This window comes from Papilio machaon, chromosome 15 (assembly GCF_912999745.1).
Source record: "Papilio machaon chromosome 15, ilPapMach1.1, whole genome shotgun sequence".
NCBI lineage: Eukaryota > Metazoa > Arthropoda > Insecta > Lepidoptera > Papilionidae > Papilio > Papilio machaon.
The window spans coordinates 1,776,130-1,796,662 of record NC_060000.1 but is presented as its reverse complement, the minus strand read 5'-3'; the positions used below and the strand labels follow the sequence as shown (position 1 = coordinate 1,796,662).

Sequence of the window (20,533 nt, the reverse complement as noted above, 5' to 3'; positions counted from 1 at the left end):
TTGGACATGTTTAAATTCATTTGTTTCCATTCTTATACAATCCGAACATAATTTAGTAAACTTACATTTATTATTATCACAGTTAAATCTTTGTCATTAAATTAAACCTATGTAACAATAAAAATAACAGTAAACATATAAACCAAACTAAATAAATACACTTAAATCTATTTCATCCCTTATTCATCCTCTCCTAGAGAATAAACTGAAGATGGATCTTGAATTATCATTGTTGACATTCTCAACAATCCAATCCGTATATCTGGATACTCTTGTGTAAATACCGGGCATCTTAGCTCGAGCACAGCCACTGCCTGTTGAAACCACTCCTACCACCATTGAGTGACCTTTATTTCCTCGCACCATAAGAGGACCGCCACTGTCAGCCTGAAAACCATTTAATTTCCTATAAGTCAATAGTAACATTGAGAATGTGGAATATCAGTATATCATATATTACGAATGAGACCCAATTCTTAGTCGCCTAGTATCAAAATAACGCAAAAATACTAATTTCTATTGTATCCTTGCTTTCGTTTATTTTTTTTTAGCATAAATCGAACAAATGCCTCATAATTTTATGCCAACTCAATTTGTGACCTTATGAATATCCTTGATGACACCAGTCTATAACTCTGTGCCAGTTATTTTTGCCAAATTTAATATAATATCTTACCCAGCAGGAGTCCCTGCCTCCCTGTTCATGTCCTGCACACATCTGAGTCGATATGATCTTAATCTTGCTGCCCTGTGACTCGTACCAGTTATTACATTCATCATTTGTGACAACAAACACATCTGTCTTCTGCAAAACATTTGGTCTTGATCCTGGAAAAGTAAACGTTCAACTACAACAAGTATCAATTTCAAAAGCTTTACCAAAGTAAAAGGTAACGAAAGACGATAAAAAACAAACTAATGAAACAAATGATTATCAGTTAAATGTTTTTCGTAATTGGGACAAATTAACATCCTATAAAATTGATTAGTTATAACGTCGTAATTAACTATATTATCACCCTGTATACTACTATCATACGTATAAATTTATCTATCATTGTGAGCATAAAAGTATCTTTTGTTTATCAATTTATGAAGAAATTAAAAGTGATTACATAGTTAAAATAATCTAAAACGACTTTATTAATTTTGAAAAGTTAAAATTTAGTTAAGTTAGAAAAAAGTTAATTTTTTCGGTGTTTCAGCAATCAATTTGAGTCCAACTCCAATTTAAGATCAAGAATTTGCTCAATTCTTAAATTGATTTATAAAAATCTGAATAAAATTAAAAGCCAAATAAAGTATCTATTAAAACTTCAGTTCAGTATTCATACCTATACCCCTATCTTCATTAGTAAAGCCCCATCCTGCTACTACAGCCGGTGTACCACTGAAGTCGGAAGACGAGGCTTGCGGCAAACACGCCGGTCTGAGATCGCTGTTCCAAATCATTTGTCTAACCGTTTTCAATAGAGCTACGTCATTTGATTTTCTATTACATCTGTAACATGAAACAATTCACCTCATTACTCAAATATCTGTATGTAGCTTTGTATGTATGTCACTATTCCATTGTCACATCCAATAGTCAAAAGTGGATTTTGTCAAGTGCGGCGTTCAAATTCCTTTTTTGCGTGTCACAGTAATATTATTTATAATCTATTTATTAAGTTATACTTTTTAAGCATAAATAAAAAGATTCTAATTAAATTTCGACGCATAAACACAAGATGAATAACATATGTAAGCATTTCGATTATTTGGCTAAATTCAAAATAAAACTAAATAAATAAACTGAATAAAAAACTTTTTGTAACATCATCTCGTGTTTTAACGAACTTATTTCTCTACAATACTTACCTGTATTCAGGATGAGGTATAATTCTTGATAGCGGTTGGTTAACATCGTTGTAGGAGATATCGGTGTAACCCACGACCACTGTTAATTGTTTAGACTTGTAAAACTCATCGAAGACACTGAAAATAACAGATATTTCACACGTCTATTAAAATGTTTTTTATATCATAGTTTTTTTTTAACTGTTAGTAAAATTTCACCATAACTATTAAGCATATTTTTGTAATAGAGAACAATATAAAATTTAAATTATTAATTATAAATTCACAAATTGTGTTTACACTAGTTGTCGTCCGCGACTCCGTCCGCGCGGAATTAAAAAAAAAACTTAATAAGTAGCCTATGTGTTCTTCCAGACTATGTTCTACATCTGTGCCAAATTTCATCGAGATCCGTTCAGCCGTTTCCATCCAAAAATTCGCTTTTATAATATTAGTATGGTCAAAATATTATTATTATTTCAAAATATTTGGATGGTCGGTTTTGAATGAAGCACTCCAAGCTGTAAGCCGTATGCACATAAGACTACAAGACAATTATTAGTAATATCTTAGACGGATTACGGCAATAGAATTCTATCCATATTATATGCAATACAATTGGGTTGCTGAACATTAAGATTAACTACTACCAGGGCAGGCGTTAGGAAGCAGGTAGGTGCCTAGTGCGGACACAAAGGGGGAACATATGTCTGCGAATTACGCAGTCTCACATAACACTGTTAACCCCAAAGTTTACTATGGTAAAAAAGGACGGCGTAGAAATCTCACTAAGGGCGTTAGTAGAGCAAAAACCTTTATTGATTACTGTGGACCTAGTACTTATATTTGTTACAATCGCCATCGTATAGTTATCGACAAAATTTGTATTAAAATTTTAGCAACTCCGTCTGGCGTTAATTTACTAATAATATCATAATTTACGATAAAGATACGAAGGCGATTGTCACAAATATTCGTGTTAGGCCCACTGTGTCCGGCGTTACTAGAATGAAAATTAAAATTTATTTTATCCTTTAGATTTATACAGAAATCATCTCTTTTATTTTAGAGAATTAGACATTAGTCTGTACCTAAAACTGACAGGTTATTAATTTTGAATAAGTATCATATTAAATTAATATTTTTTATGTTCTTTTAGTTTGATATTGTTTCTGAACGATGTCTATCTCATGCCTTTTGTTCAACCAAATTAAAATTCACGAACGCAACCAAAAATTCCTTAAGTGATCTTACCGAGACAGATTCTGTATTAATAGTCTAGTAAAAAAAACGATACGAATTGTTTCTGGAAGATTTATAGCGTTTTATAAAAAACGGTTACAATACCTAAAACTCAAGAAACAATAAATAAAATATTCAAGATGTATTGGCAAATGCTTTGAACTTGCTACCATGTTCATAAATTATGTTTTCTTTGAATATTTCAAATCGAAATAATTTAGTTCGAAACTTAATATAATAATATAAACAATTTACTGTAATTCGTAACAAAAATGTTAATGTTCGATTCGATTTAAATAAATTAAATCAGAATAAATTAATTAATAAAAAATATAATCTACATTAAATTCTCTTGATAATGAACATATTTATTTACATAAGGGTTAATACTGAACTTGAATAATAGCGTCGGAAATAAGGCATGAATTTAATTAATGTTTCTAAAGAAAAAAATGGTTATTGTGAGAAAACTATAAAAGATAGATATATGCTATCGCGGACTTTTATTTAGCACATTTAAAGAGCTACAATTCGCCATACATAATTTTTATGTAGGTCTTATAGTTTAGCCTACGTAAGCGCTGAAAGCAATAATGTCCCTAATTTTCGCAACAAATTTTGAAGCTATATTCAAAATCTACTAGTCTTCTAGTTATTTAAAAAAAAAAAAATGGGACCCATCTGCAAGCACTTCCTTTCGATTAAAATAATTTTTATCAAAATCGGACCACCAGGGGCGGAGATTCGCGGTAACACACATAAAAAAAAATAAAAAAAAAATCAGTCGAATTGATAACCTCCTTCTTTTTGAAGTCGGCTAAAAATACAGTTTCTTCATAGCTAAGCATAAAAAATGCAAATTTATTCGTAAGTTTGTTAAAACATGTGATATATTTATTGATTGAGATGCTAATAAGGCAGTAATGATGAGTAACGAGTGTTCAGGTTTGCATCTCAGTGGGTCAGTGGTGCGAAGGTCAAATATTGTGGGCGCAAACCTCAATCGACGTCAAGGACAATGTCACATTTCGTATTCAATTTGTAATTTATACGTATTCATTTGGATAACCTTAACCTTCCGATGTAAGTAACCTTTTCATAATTACAGCTTTTGTTTTTGAAAAATGCATTTTTGTAAAGGTTATTTATTGCATAATTTCAATTTCGTTACAGAAATTAATATGATAAATATGACCCTTTTTTTTTGGAGGATTAAAAATTTATCTTGCTTTGTAGGGCTCCGATTTATTTGCATTGCCTTTAGAGGAATACCGACCATATACTTAAGATTTTTGGGTTAATGTTTGTGGTTACTAGTGACAACATTAGACAAACATAAATCTAACGATCTACATAAAGCAAGTAAACGGAAACAGATAACAAAAAACAGTAGTTTTACATAGTTAAATATAGTCAAAAAATATAGTCTCACATCTGCCGGTCTCTTTGAAAAACCAATTACTTTGTAATAAAATATATATTTTGTTTTGCACATGTGCTTCGGAAATCTTCATTGCAAAATTATCTGTTAAATCTGACTTTCTACATAAGTCCTAGTAAAGCATAATTTAAAGTTATGTTACCTGCAAATACAGTGACCGGCTGTTAACAGCCACCTGTCGTTGATGACTGTTGCACCGCATTGGTGTGTGCCCTGCCGCCACACGCTGGCTGCCCAGGGGATCTCCCCAGGCAAGCTCTCCGTGCCTCCCACGATGCGCCCCCGACGAGCACTTTGAACCCCACATTCTATATCAGCAACTAGACAATATGATAAATATGTTAGTGTGCATTTTCACTGTCTTATATCTTCTATATAAACTACTCAAAACAAAATAGGGCCCACCGAAACTTTGTCTCTAATCGTGTTTATAAATAACTCATATACTTATCATTGACAAAATGAAGTACTACCACTTCTAGCACACATGTTTATTACTTCATAATGATGTTTTAAAAGTTAACTTTTTTGTTGATTTCAAGTGGGGAGACAAAAAAGTAAAGTGCTTACCCATTTACCAATTTCTTAAATTTTCAATCGTTTGTGTTCTCAGTCTTGCTTTAAGCGCAATACTTTGATCACACTTTGTTTAGCTGTGTTTTTTCGTTTCGGCATTATTCCCGATTACAATGCCAGGTTCTCGTCGTCATATGGATGTGGAAACTTCGACAAGGGCAGTTCTTTTGCTTCAAGAGGGAGAATCGCAAAGAACGGTTGCATCTCGCCTTGGTGTGTCACGGCGAGGTATTCGAAACGTATGGGAGCGGTTCCAGGAGACAGGTAGTGTGGCTAGAAGACCTGGATCAGGAAGGATTCGAGCCACAACTGCTCAAGAAGACCGGTACATTCGATTGACTGCGCGCCGGGACCGCACGACAACCGCCCGGACCTTGCAATCCCGGCTAAGGCAATCTACTGGCACACGCGTTAGTGGTCAAACCATTCGGAATCGACTCCACGAGGACGGGCAACATTCTAGGATGCGTGTTATTCGTTTAAAATTAACAAGAGCTCACCGGGCAGCACGTTTGAGGTTTGCGCGTGAGCATTTGCACTGGACCATGGACAATTGGAGGACAGTACTCTTTTCAGGCGAGTGTAAAGTCAAGTTTTTTAGCGATGACAGACGTGTACGTGTGTGGAGAAGAGAAGGAGAACGTTTTACTGAACCATGCATGCACGGTACTGATCGTTTTGGGGGCCCGAGTGTGATGATATGGGGCGGTATAAGCTTGTTAGGCAAAACAGAGCTGGTGATCTTGAACGAAGGCACGGTCACTGCAGCCAGTTACGTCGAGCAAGTAATCCGACCTCATATCATCTCATATTCACAAAGAGTAGGTGATAATTTTGTGTTTATGCAAGACAACGCTCGTGCGCATACAGCTAGGGTCACTCAGAGGGCACTTTCTGATGCCAATATCTCGGTTTTACCTTTGCCAGCAATGAGTCCCGATCTCAACCCGATTGAGCATTTATGGGATCAGTTGAAAAGAAGTCTTAAAGAGACCCATAGCCACGTTAACAGCCAACAGGACCTCATAAACGCGCTGAACTCTGTTGGGAACGAATACCCGACCAAAACATCACTCATCTGATTGAGAGTGTGCCAGAGAGGCTCAGAGAGTGCATACAGAGCAAAGGAGGTCCTACTCGATACTAAAGAAAAGCTTCCGGCAAGTTTATTAAAAACAAACAGTGACTATAAAAGTTTTTATCGACAGTCAACTTAGTGCTCATTTTCTCTAAAAATGAGTATTTGAGTGTATTGCGATAAAATTAAACAATTCAAACGTTATTTTGTGTTTACTTAATGTGTAAAACCCTAATTCAACATCGACTAATTGTAAAAATTTAATAATCATGTATGCACATAAATTAAGGGGCAAAAAGATGGTGGGCCCTATTTTGTTTTGAGTAGTTTATATAAAAGAAAGTCGTGTTAGTTACACTATTTATAACTCAAGATCGGTCGAACTTATTTAGCTGAAAATTGATGGGGAGGTAGCTTAGAACTAGGATACGGACATAGGAACTTTTTTATCTTGTGTGCATTTTTTTTTAATTCCGCGCGGACGAAGTCGAATGTAAAAGCTATTTTAGAAATAAAATATTGTTGATTGACTGAATATTTTGTGTTTACGTCAAGGGCTATATCTATTACAAGAAAACAATTTCATCTATAGGAGATTTATTTATCCATACATACTTGTGTTTTATTAATTACTATTTGTTACTTTTATTTCATAAAAAATTACTACATATATTATGTAAGTTTTCAACAAACTTGTTTTGAAAAGATCAGCTTTTCAATCACCATTCGGTTGTTTAGTTATTAAATAACTTCCACAGAAAAGTACTTCGTTAAATTTCACAAATTTTTTGCTTTCGATCGCTTCGTCTTTTCCACTTGTCTAAACATGAAAACAAATTGAAAGCACGTCTATGTAAATGTCTATAGTATAGAATATTATTTGCAATTTAGATAAAACTTTATGCACATTTAATATGCATGCTTTAGATATGTTTAAAGTGCAATAAAATTCATTTGAAAGATTGCTTTACTACTCGTAAAATTAAAATATTTTTATTTTCTTTTTATTCCCTAATAAAACGAAATAAACTGGCATATGAGAATTAGGCTCGTTGAAAGTTTGAGCAATAATCCATACTTTAAATCTTATAATTAATAAGTTTTAGAAACTCTGTTAATTTTCACGTTTTCAATATGAGAAACAAAATGTACTTACGATTTACGTAACAAAATCCAAACTTCACCCACAAAAATAATAAAAGGGTCACAATTAAACGACACATTTTCTCAACAACCACTTAATATCTGATAATGACACTCCAATGTATTGTATTTATATTATCTTTTTAACTGGGTCTAGGATAAAACAAAATATATCGATAATGTACAACACTAAGGTGGGTTGCAACCACTCGTGTCAAAGTGCGCGCTCAACTACATCGCTTACGATTTTCATAAGGATATTTAAGGTAACTATGATTTGTACCGAAATGACCCTCCTTCGTTCATTTGAAGGCCTGACCCCTATATGTCTTGATAGTGATGAGCCAGAGTGAGGAGCGCTGTTCTTATCGATAAACTACAAATTTATTGTTACATGCTTAAATACATTTTACATATTTAACTTATTGTATCAAATGCATTTTTGTATCCAACTATCATCTTAATAAAAAATTGTAATTCGTTTAGGAATTGATTCAGTAATAAAATTAGAGTAGTAATCCTTTTTTCGTAATTTCTAAATCAATCAATGCATAATTTTACTTTAGTAATTTCTCTTTGATGTTGTGTTTTAAATTTTAAATTATCTCAATTTTAGCCAATTTAAAGAATTGAAGTAATCAGTAAATAAAAACTCTTAGTTGAGAGTTAGCTGTAACAGAACTATCGATAGTCGATAGTTCGTAGCGACATCACTAGTTACATTTTTCATTGTCAGGTTCGCCGCGTAGCCTCGGTCGATAAGCGGCGATAGGAGTCGCGGAACTGGATATCATTTACACATAAATGCATGACTATTATCGAAATATTTCTATACAATGTCAACCATGAGTTACTACCTGCTGTTTGTAGGGTGACCATATTTTTTGGTAAAGATCATAGTTGACACTTTCGACTGCTATTGTTATAAGTCACTCTCATGTCTTAATCTGTTTGTTACGGCCTTGGACCTGCACCCAACTTAACCTGACTGGCTACGTTTTAACATTTTGACGCTCAAAGGTGTGTTAAAGGTGAGGTGCCGGCCAGTTTGTTAAAGAAGGATTTCCTTTTTTTTTACAAAACAATGAAAGTCAGATTCTCTTTAGACTAGTCGTCTGACGCTTCTTCACCATTTCCATTCTAGATCTGCTATTGCGTTTGACTCTACTTACATAATTTCTTAAAATGTCTAATTCTCAAAAGGTCTAGTACATTAGCAAACTTTTTTATCTTATACTAAATTTAATTACCTCTGAATGTAATCCAATCATTGGGCATCCTGCTAGAAACCATTTACACCAATAAGTCAGTATTTAAGTAGTTAATTTATCCCGAAAAAATATTCTAAAATCATGGTATTCATACATCATTAAGCTAAACACCTCGTGTGATTTAGTCGGCCAAGTGCATAGCTAAGTGGAGCGAGCCTTTGTCCCACATTAAAGATTTTTAAAAACAAAACAATATTGACACATCATAAGGTCTACCAGTTTTATATCCAAGGTAATGCGAAGTTTTTAACAAATCTTATCTTTTGACACATACATAAACGGAAGTATGAATGTAATATTTCAAAGTGCGATATGCAAATTTTTAATATGTTTTGGGTAGATGTTAATTATCTTATTTTTCTATTATCTTATTTACAGTTAATGTTGTTAATTGAATATTTCGACATTATAATTTTGGCCTTGTAATCTCTGTAGCGCATAGATTACATAGAGGATATTTCGCAATTTCCTAATAAAATAACAGAGGAATATATTCAAACAAGAAAAGATTTAAATGAAGAAATAATTTGTAGCGTATTATGTAGTAGTTATAGCTTTCCAATAAGTTAATGTCACCTGAGATCGAGGCTTGATTAAGCTTAAAATGAACTGCTAAAAGTATGCTGAAATGTAAAGTTGACGTTTAAAATTTCATTCGTTCAAATTAGTGGTAGAATTTACTAGATTTATTTTGATAAATACTGATTTTTGATTATACTGCTTTGGCAGTTTTTTTTTTTTTCACCATATAACTAGGTGTTCTAATAGACTAATGGAATATATCTTTAGAAAATCACAAAGGTGCGAAATATTTGATTCAATGAAATACATTTTGGGCAAATTTCACGTGTGAATTACTTTACCTTCGTTACTTCAGAAAATGTTGCAATGACAGAAATGGGTCAAAGGTATATTTTTGTCAGGGTTGACAGGTGACATGGTTTTCTTAACCTTACTAATATTATAAATGCGAATGTTTGGATGGATGGATGGATGCATGTTTGTTAGAAGGTATCTCCGGAACGACTCATCGGATCTTGATGAAATTTGGCACAGATGTAGATCATAGTTTGGAAGAACACATAGGCTTATGTTACCTTATGTTTTTATGTTTTTTAATTCCGGGCGGATGGAGTCGCGGGCGTCTACTAGTATTTGATAAACAGAAGCAACGAACGTGAAAATTTGTGTTCTCTGTTCTATATTTTTTGTAGTAACTTTGAAGGAAACCAATAGACGATAAACAAACAGTTTCTCGCTTTTCATTCTTTTGATTAATTTTCACATTATAAATAGGTCCTTGAAGAGGGGAAAGAGATAACTGTTTATTTATTAGTCAATATTACTGTAAATCATTAAAATTTTAACAAGACCGTCTTCAGAGTCTTTGATTTTTCACACAATATTATTAATGAATTAAGGAAAACCTACAAAATATAAATTTGATGTTTAAAATAAAAGAATAGTAAATTACTATTCTTTATAGTCGTAAATCATCATACCTTTCAAATGTTATCTGCCACACCTATTTAAGAAAAATTCGACGATACAGCGACCTTCCGATAAGCAAAAACAAATACGGAAATGGTAGAGCGGAAAAGTTTACACCGTTTATGGTGGCGATAACTCCTAAACAGAGGTCAGGTGAAGGTCGAAGTCTGCTTAGCAGTCTGCGCCGACCCGCACACAATTAATTATACAAAAATACTCATCCCACGCGTTGTATTTGGCATTGTTATACACCTGTACAGAAAATTAGCCCGTATTGTGGTGGAATAAATTCTACAATACGAAGTAACGCGGTTTATTTTGATTGCGACTATTGCATAATTTATGTCTAAATATAAAATTGTATAGGAAGTCATTAGTATCCCCTATTTGGATATAAAATTGAATGTTACAAATAGAGAAGTTCTTGAACTTTGATAGTCACTTACGAGATGAAATAATTTATTAAGATTTCATGACTGCGCGTTCTAAGGCATCAAATCATTATATCGATGGGTACCGGGAATAAAGCCGCAATCGTAAAAATGAAAATGTTCAGGAAAAAATATTTAATGAAATTATGGAATAACTATAAAACCACTGAATATCTTAAAATAAATTATATGTCACCTTGTTCGTTATTTTTTGCCTAAAGTACTGTTGCAGTTACAAGATTGTATATTTTATCCAAATAGGAAAAAATCGGTAAAGATCATATTGCTACTATTTATGTCGAAAGGTTGTTCCCATAATAGTCACTTACAGCTTTGTTCCACGAAAAAAAAAATGAATGTTGATACAGTAATAATATGTTACAGCTTTTTTCAGTGTATTATAGGATACACGATGGATACAGTAACCATAGTTTGTGTTCTTATTCCTTGAACTTGATGAGCGTTTTGTGGACGGTATTCATATTTTACTGTATATTCATCGTTGTATGTTTTTTAAATCTTTTATCTTTGCCTGAATATCTTATTTTTATTGACAGTAATGTATAGTGCGTTTAATGTTTACATGTTTTATTCCCTGGAAGAAAGCCGTAATTACAATTGCTGGTCTAAAATTGAAACAAAAATTTCACTTTCAACATAACCGTATTGTTCCAGTAATATTTTTCTAAACGTTTACCAGGAACAAACAATTAATGTACAAAGTGATTTTTCTATTTTTGTCATTTTTCATCAGAATTAAGTAAAAAAAATATATAAGGTGTATTTAGGTCCGTAGATACCGAATCTGACTTAACCCGAAGACTGTCGCAATATCCATTGCGACATTATTCCAACTACCCATCGATATGTTATGTTTTCCCCGTTATCCACTAGCAATTAATAAAAACAACGTTCCACTGATATAGTATGTGTAGGCAGGCGGCTTTCCGTAAAAAATTAAGCCAAAACATAAAGTTTTATAAAACTATGTGTCAATCAAAAACAATTCTGCCTTCTTTCTTCTTTCAGTAGCTCCTCACGAGCATCTACAAGACGAAATATCTTGGAATCATCAATCTGATGTTGGTCTGAAATAGGCGTTTTAACGGTTTATATAAAAGATCCAGCCTCTGCCTATACCTTCGTTTGTTACTTAATTCTTTAAAAATTTGTTTTTCGATCGTATGGTATTTGTTTTCATAAATTATATAACATTAATTCGAATACGGCGATCGCCAAGGCGTTCCGCAATGCGCATACAAAAGAGCTAATGTGTTACATTGTCACGGCTAAGGACAGATAATTGGGACAATGTCATATGTGCATCGTGATATGGACGTAAACGCATCATTCAGCATTAGTGGACTGAGCTGTAAGGAATACTCAAAACGAAGAATATAAACAGAGGTTATTACTTAGTTAAATACGACAAAATAAGAAGTATCGATAGTTAATTAAATTAAGACGCAATTTAATAGTCGGTAAGTCGTTAGCTCGGTCGTTAAACAGCAGCGGGGACTCCACATTTGCGGGCTAATGACTGGTGAAAATGATCGGTCCATGTAAAGCAAGCATCGTGCAGGGACTAGTGCATACGTTTCTGACAGGCAAGCGCTATGGCATGCGTGAAAAAAAAAATCTCTCACACCACGCTTATCAACTAATGAAACTGCGCCCTTAAGATAGAGAAAATTACGAAACCAATTATTACTTACTTCTTAAAATTTGTCTAACTGATTGTATACGCGCCATTCTGAAAGTAATGTAAGCTATTAATTTAAAGAGTATATTGTTATTAAATCATTTCAGAATTAAAAGAAAAATAGAGATCGCCAGTCGATACGATTTCCAATTTAAAAATTGCGATTGTACGTCTACAGATAATTATTAAGAAAAATTGAATGATAAAACAATATCTTAAAGTAAAATAAATTGAAATTTGTAAAACTTCTAACGTCGTACACACACATTACCTTAGGCCTTGTGAAGGTAAGGCCCTTGTCCTAACGTGCAATCGTATGTGACTAGAATGAATTTCTCAAGCGATGCGTCGCTATGCAACTATTTGTTTAATTTTTAAACAATTTTCCTAATACTACAATTTGTCGTATGTAAGGAGGAAATATAGCTCAATTTTTGAACATCGATTTTTTATGTCAGTATTAATTCACATCAAATTGTTCACTTAACAACCTCTCAACATCAGCCTGTTATTTGGAACTCATAAAAGACAATGACACAAAGAAAGTTTGAAGACGGTTATGAATGTTGCAAATATTAATCTATATACTAATATAATAAAGCTTCAGACACACACTTCATTGTAACGCAGAAACTTAGTAATCAGGGCATATTTTTGGATAATACTTTTTGTCATTAAAAGCCTTATACTTACGACACGTTTTAGGCTATATATTTCACGACATTAAACTTAAGGGGGTGTGTAAATTGATCAAAATGTTTTGCGCGAAAGGGACAAAAGTTACAAGCCATTAGCAGCAAAAAAAGAATGGTTACCATGGTAACCGTAATTCTCAGCTAATGGCAAATGCCTTCGTTGTCATTTGAGCATTTAAATTTTGACGTTTGCAATTGATATTTTTACGGAACTTAAACTATAAAACAAAGTTTTTCTATGTAACAAAAGTTGAAGCCGTACGTGAACTATTTGATTGGTAAGATGAGTTACTTGCTCGTTTGGCAAGATTAAATAACTACATAAACATAAAATTGTGAATAATTGATGCGATTTCTCAGATCATAATACAAAAAGCGTGTAACTTTGTAATGCGCAAGCGAACAATCGAATAAATGTAATAAAATGTATCGCTCGAATATAACTTTATCGCAGATCTTGATAGCTTTGTTCGTAATTTTTATTGTCATCGTCCGTACAAAGTAAATCGAATGACCAACTATGAAAAAAGCAAACGACAAAGTTTTTCGACGTCACATACATACGGAATACGTAATGCCGTCAACCTGTTGATTTTGGATGATCGCTTTTTGCGAGCGACGACAACAAAATCCTATTTGAAATTTTAAATTCGATTCATGTTTATGTCAGTTTCGAGATTCGTATGTTACCTAAACCGGATGGGGATTCATCAATGTTGTAATATAACAACGTTATACATTTAAATGCTAGTAAACTAAGTAATGTCCTATTACTTTGTATTAAGTATGATTTTCGCTAATTTACCTGTTTCTTCACTGCACTAGTTAAGTTTGTAAACTTAATTCCGATTCGATGAACCGATGTCAAATGCGCTCTTTCTTCAGAAATAACTACTGAACTAAAAAAAAATGTTTTATTGACAGGTGAATCTCTTGTATTTACATTAAGAGTAGATAGCGGATAGTGCCGCTACTTTTGGGGATATAAATGTCCTTTATGTTAAATCTGATTTCTGAGATTGATAATGTGTGCCGGGACTTATTGATTTAATTTATTTTTATATTATACAGAAAACAATGGCTTGCTTCATATCGTGATGTCTTCAACGAAGCTTTTTATGCAATAATTTTTTTATATCTTTCATTTCCTGAACAAAGGTTTGTGTGCTTTGGTATTTTGAAGTTTAAATATTTTGTCTGTTATATTTAACCTTATTAATGTATATATACAGTAATATATATATATATATATATACATATATATATATACTATCTGATGTCCGCAACTTCGTTTGCACGGAACTGAAAAAAAACTTAATAAGTGGCTAATGTATTCTTCTAGACTATACTCTACCTTTATATCAAATTTCATAGAGACCCATCCAGAAGTTCCGGAGATACCTTCAAACAAACATCCATCCATCCAAACTTTCACATTTATAATATTATTATCATATATGTTGATTTAAAAAATAAATAAATTAAAAAGGTACGAAAGACGTTTTACATTAACAACATCTTCTAACCTTTATATTATTTAACACTGAACTGATAAAGGTCAGATGTTTCTCGTTAGACCGATCAATTGTCTAATGGGATTTTTTCCATATTCTTTAATATAAACCGTTCATAAACCTAATTCAGTTTCCTGCCTATTTGTCCTTGTCTCGTTTGACATTAACATGAACAGGGAATAGAATCTATAATAATGGAGCTGACCCATTACAATGCATTATAGATATATCTTTACATAACAAATATATTAATAGGAATTGTAAAACGATCCGTTTCAAATTTATTGATACCATTGATGTCATAGCTGTAAGTGGATCTGAATAACGTATTAAGGATTTTTTGAAGACTATCAATTGATTTTACTTTAAATTGTTGATACCTAATGTTTGTTTCTTTGGGTGGAGTATATCAGTTGCAAATACATCTGCATATTTATAATGAATACTAGCTGTCGCCCGCGACTCCGTCCGCGCGCAGTTAAAAAAACAAAAAAAACAAAATGAAAAATAGATGTTGACCGATTCTCAGACCTACTGAATATGCTCACAAAATTTCATGAGAATCGGTCAAGCCGTTTTGGAGGAGTACGGGAACGAAAACTGTGACACGAGAATTTTATATCTACATATATAAAAGAAAGTCGTGTTAGTTACACTATTTATAACTCAAGAACGGCTGAATCGATTTGACTGAAAATTGGTGGGCAGGTAGCTTAGAACCGGGAAAAGGACATAGGATAATTTTTACCCCGTTTTCTATTTTTTATGCCGCGCGGACGGAGTCGCGGGTAAAAGCTAGTATTAGATATTATTAAGTATCAGTAGTACTATAGTCACTATCTAATATCAGTAATACTAGCTGTCGCCCGCGACTCCGTCCGCGCGGAATTAAAAAAAAGACATAATAAGTAGCCTATGTGTTCTTTCAGACTATGATCTATATCTATGCCAAATTTCATCGATATCAGATGAGCCGTTCTGCAGATACCATCCATCCATCCATCTAAACATTCACATCTATATATATAAAAGAAAGTTGTGTTAGTTACACCATTTATAACTAAAGAACGGCTGAATCGATTTGACTGAAAATTGGTGGGCAGGTAGCTTAGAACCAGGAAACGGACATAGGATATATTTTTACCCCGTTTTCTATTTTTTATTCCGCGCGGACGGAGTCGCGGGTAAAAGCTAGTTTATAATATTAGTAAGATTATCAAATTTCAATAGTCGGATCGGATCGGATGGGAGGGATGGCGTGGGACACGTAGAATGGGGAAATATTCTCTTACTGTGCCTCCTTGTGCTTGTTGCTTGTGCCCCTCCTTCGTCGATTACTACCTGCAATTGCGAATATCTAGGGGCAGCGGTCGCTTCGCTATTTCGGCGAATTTAGGTGGTCGCACGTTCGTGTGCCTTATTATGAAAAAAAATAAGTTGAAATACTTGGAAGAACAAATTCTTTAATGAAGAGAGTTTAGGCCAACTTTGTCAGTTTCTTCATGTAGACAATTTTGTAAAGTATAATATTAAATTTAATTAAGTTATTGTTTAATTTTACGTAGAAATTGAATGTGAATCTAAACGTATGTAGGTAGGCAGTCTAACCATTAAACTATAGGCTATCCATGTTCATGTAATAAGTTGAGATGACAAACGATGACAAGGGAGAGTTTCGCGTTTACAACGATAATTGAGGAGACTTTTATGGGCTAATTTGTAATAAATTTAACTTGGCATTTTCTTAAGTAGTACGTAAACATTAAGCAATGCAATTTTGTAGTCTTCATACATATTTTCTATGATTGAATGAGGAGATTAGAAAGAAATTAACTAATATAATGGAGGTGTTACAAATGCTTGTGAAATTATGGTATTCATGGATAAAAACAATACACGAACTATAAGAAAAAATATTACATTTTTGTAATTGAAAAAAAATAGTAAAATAAAAAGTAGTATTACATTATTTATTATTTTATCTGTGTAATAAAAAAAGGTAGAAATGAATCTAATCTTATATATAAAATTCTCGTGTCACAATGTTCGTTCCTGTACTCCTCCGAAACGGCTTGACCGATTGTTATGAAATTTTATATTCATATTCAGTAGGTCTGAGAATCGGCTACTATCTATATACCGCTATTAAGTTTTTTTTTAACTGCGCGCAGACGGAGTCGCGGGCGACAGCTAGTAATATTATAAAAAGCATATTATTCTTACAACAGTAAATGTCGTAGTTATTCATATTAGCGCAATGATACATGATTTGTTTTTTTTTTAATCTGATCAACCCAGATTGTTGAAGTGAGTGACGTATAATGAACTAGTACTTACGTGATTATTTTGTAAGCTTTATTAAGATATTAAATAATTTTTTTCCCTATTTATTGTATAATCAAAAGTCTACCGAGATTCTGTCTCCGTGCAGAGGTTGAAAACATTTTATTAAACACAAAAACTTTTTGTTTCTTTCTTTATGATAATTCCACTTCACATGAAGTTAAGTCGGTGTCCGTCAAAGGTACCCCACTGTTTCCTCACTCGGTGGTTACATTGTAATGGAGATGTTTTAATGGTGTGCGGTTTGTTTGTTCGTTACAATGTACATTTCAAAAGCCAACGCCAAGTTATGTTTAAATTGACGAAACAAAATAAATAAAAGACAAACACTACATATACGTAACAAATAAATATGTTTAGCACTGGCTAGATGTAAAAACTATTAGATTTATTAGTTAAAAATTGTATGAAGAACTTTTTGGAGGTTGACTTTTTTCTGTAGACGACGCGACAGTTATAAATAATTACTAACAACCATACTAATATTATTAATAGTTTGGATGGATGGATGCATCCATCCATAGTTTGAAGGTACCTCCGGAACGTCTCAATGGAGCTTGAATAAATTAGAACATAGTCTGGAAGAACCCATAGACTACTTATTAGTTTTTTTTTTAATTCCGCGCGGACGGAGTCACTGGCGACAGCTAGTACTTCATATATATCTTTTTGCAAACTTTTTGCGATTACTAAATTAGAATGCATAGGAATTTGTAGAACTATATTAAGATCGCGCTCAGTAAACAATTGAAAGTGTACTTGTTGTTTTTGGGAATTTTACAACTATAGCGTCCTTGTCGATAGAGCATTTTCCAGTCCTGTTTCTATCATCATCCAGTGCATTTTTAGACGTCACAAGCCGTCCTCTACCTTTAGGTAACTCCACTTTCTCCTTTATCTTTTGCATTTATGTTATTACTAGCTTTTACCCGCGACTCCGTCCGCGCGGAATAAAAAATAGAAAACGGGGTAAAAAATATCCTATGTCCGTTTCCTGGTTCTAAGCTACCTGCCCGCCAATTTTCAGTCAAATCGATTCAGCCGTTCTTGAGTTATAAATAGTGTAACTAACACGACTTTCTTTTATATATATAGATTGGTCTTTGTCTATTTTTTTCCCTAACACATAATTGTATCATGATTGCATACATTTTTAAAATTGACTTAAGTTATTCATTATTAATAGGACTATGTTTGTGATTACTATTTAAATATACCTTGTTACGCAAAGACATCAATTGCGCATAAATAATATATGAGACACATTTAAATTTAATTGCACTAAATGTTTATCCTGCGGCATAATAAAACATGTGTGGGACTTACTAGAATTTTTATCTTAAAAAGAACGCACCCAATTATGAGTAATTACTGCCATCTATCAACACGCAAAACAAACTGAAAAGTTAGAGATGCGTACAAAAACACGTTCATGTTTGTTGTTAGGTGTTTGCTGTTTTCCGTTGTTACTCAAGCATGTGTAGGGCTTTAGGTCTCAGTGGAATTGAAATACACACCCAAATATAAACGCAAAAAACATTAACCCCCTGAATAATACGGGTTAAAATAATTTCAGTCATACACACTGTGATGTCGACAACTACTGAAATAACTTGTGACGAAAATATTGCGAAAAGCTTAGGAATGTGCAGGGCATTTTGTATTCATTGTAGATTAACATCACATGCATAATTAAGCACGAAACAGTTGTGAAGCAGTGAGGCAAAAATTTTGGGCAACGTACCAATATCGTTCCTTTTGTATTCGTTTTGACTTTTATATTCTAAATTTTGGCTTTGTTCCATTTCTTTCATACGACAAATAACCAACACAAGCAGAACAAAACGAACCGAATTGAAAGCATTTATACCAAGCTTTGTGAGACACTTTGTAATTTCGTACCAATTGACAATTTAACTTCTTACTCGTAATTACGGTTAGCTGTACTATCCTACAATGTTTACCTATAGCGTTGCATTACTCTTTAAACTACTAGCTTTTGCCCACCACTCCGTCAGCACCGAATTAGAAAAAATACATAATAAGTAGCCTATCTGTTCTTCCAGACTATGTATTACATCTGTGCTAGATTTCATTAAGATCCGTTCAGCCGTTCCGGAAATACCTTCAAACAAACATCCATCCATCTAAACTTTCGCATTTATTATATTAGTAAGTTTACATTTTCAGATTTGGGCTAAATTACCAAGAAAATTTGCAATAAATTATTCATAACGTATCGATGAAATTTGTATTAGATTTGTACAGTGGGGCGTAAAGTACAACGAAAAAATCTCATACAAATTTTGACATATTATGTTAATGATTACGAAATCACATGTCGCAAATATTCGTTATAGGCACTCAATACGCTGTGTTTTCTATTCACATTATCGAAACATCTTTATCTTACGCATATCTTACTTCTTCATTGCAAATGTTGCTTTATATAGGGCTCGTAAAATTTAATGACATTCCACCGATCGCACTTTCAAGGTAAAGAACAAGATTTTTGCCTTTGAAATTGGTCCATAATTATTTTAAACGATTTCACGTTGTATTTGAGGTGTGCGAACTTGCAGGATTTATATTATCGTTATGAAGCTTCGGAATTTGAAATAACAACTTACGTAAGGTGTAAGACTTTAAAGTAATTCGTTTTTAATGAATAGATTGGAGGTCTTCTTTAGCCGGCTCTTTATAACGTTACGCATAAAAATTCCTTAAACGCTCGAATTTTTAACACAAATTGCTTGTACGCGAGAGTTTTACAAAAAGTAATAAGTATTTTGCATAAAATTACTTCCTTAAAAATACTTTAACTTGACGCCTTACAGTATTTTACATTAATAAAGATGTTTTTTAAAAAATCTTTTAAAAGTACTATAATATAAGGTTACTAAATATATTACGATTATAGTCCGTATTACAATTTTTGGTATCTGAATTAACTTTTAGGCTCTTCGTACACATCTCGGAAACCCGGCGATTATAGTCGCTAAGACACGCAAAACAATGCCATAGAGGTTTGTACACATCGAAAGGCGACAGTTTGTCCTGATCGTCATGAGACAAGTCGCGGCAATTTTCAAGATGGCGGAGACTATACCGTTGACATGTAGTCGCTAAGCCTGAACTGACCGAATTGAGGATTCGCGTCGACGATTAAAAGTTGTGTATTAAGAAGCGTGCGCAACGCGATACTTATAACGCAAGGTTGCAATATTAGTTTCGAATATTTACGCCTTGGTCCGAAAGATCTTAAAATCGATGCAATCTTTTTAATTCTATATTACAAAGTAAGCATTAGCGTCTACATTGTGGTGATCTAAATTTGGAAAAATAAATGTACTTACCATATCAGAAGTATTAATTTCCTTAACATTTAAATACAACGTTAATAAAGTCTGTGTAAAAATAGGCTTAATGTTTTCAGTAAGCTAATACAAGAAAGGAGAAAGTCAGAAAATAATATAAATATATTCGTTCATGTTTAGCACAAGGACTAAGAAAATGCGTGCCTAATGGATACAACTAAACTAAACTCGCAATTGCATACACGCACACACGTCAAAAGAAACCCAATCTCGGCGCAACTAGTTATTTTGACTTGCAACGAACCATTAACCATTGCTTATTATAAACTCGATACAAAGCCCTTATTATTAATCAGTTAAGAGCGATTATAATTGTTGTAACATATCAACTTAAATTGGACAATAGCGGCATCGAACAAAAGCTGCAAATTGAACGGCGCTATCGCATCG

General features: G+C 33.2%; 1 protein-coding gene across 1 annotated transcript; it reads right to left on the bottom strand.

Annotated features, from left to right (window-relative positions):
* Nucleotides 1–183: 183 nt before the first annotated feature.
* On the bottom strand, nucleotides 184–7,463 carry LOC106720899 (trypsin-1). The gene is made up of 6 exons (XM_045681357.1): nucleotides 7,333–7,463; nucleotides 4,665–4,842; nucleotides 1,861–1,977; nucleotides 1,335–1,501; nucleotides 677–828; nucleotides 184–387 (listed from the first exon to the last, which is right to left on the bottom strand). Exons 1-6 carry the CDS (start codon nucleotides 7,397–7,399, stop codon nucleotides 184–186), a joined length of 885 nt encoding a protein of 294 aa, XP_045537313.1. The 5' UTR covers nucleotides 7,400–7,463.
* Between the last annotated feature and the right edge of the window lie 13,070 nt (nucleotides 7,464–20,533).

Excerpts from the sequence above, each read along its gene's own strand:
- LOC106720899 (XM_045681357.1), bottom strand. The coding sequence starts at position 7,399 with ATGTGTCGTTTAATTGTGACCCTTTTATTATTTTTGTGGGTGAAGTTT. Across the intron at positions 1,978-4,664 it reads GCCGGTCACTGTATTTGCAG|TGTCTTCGATGAGTTTTACA; the intron begins GTAACATAACTT and ends TGTTATTTTCAG. Across the intron at positions 829-1,334 it reads TAATGAAGATAGGGGTATAG|GATCAAGACCAAATGTTTTG; the intron begins GTATGAATACTG and ends TTACTTTTCCAG.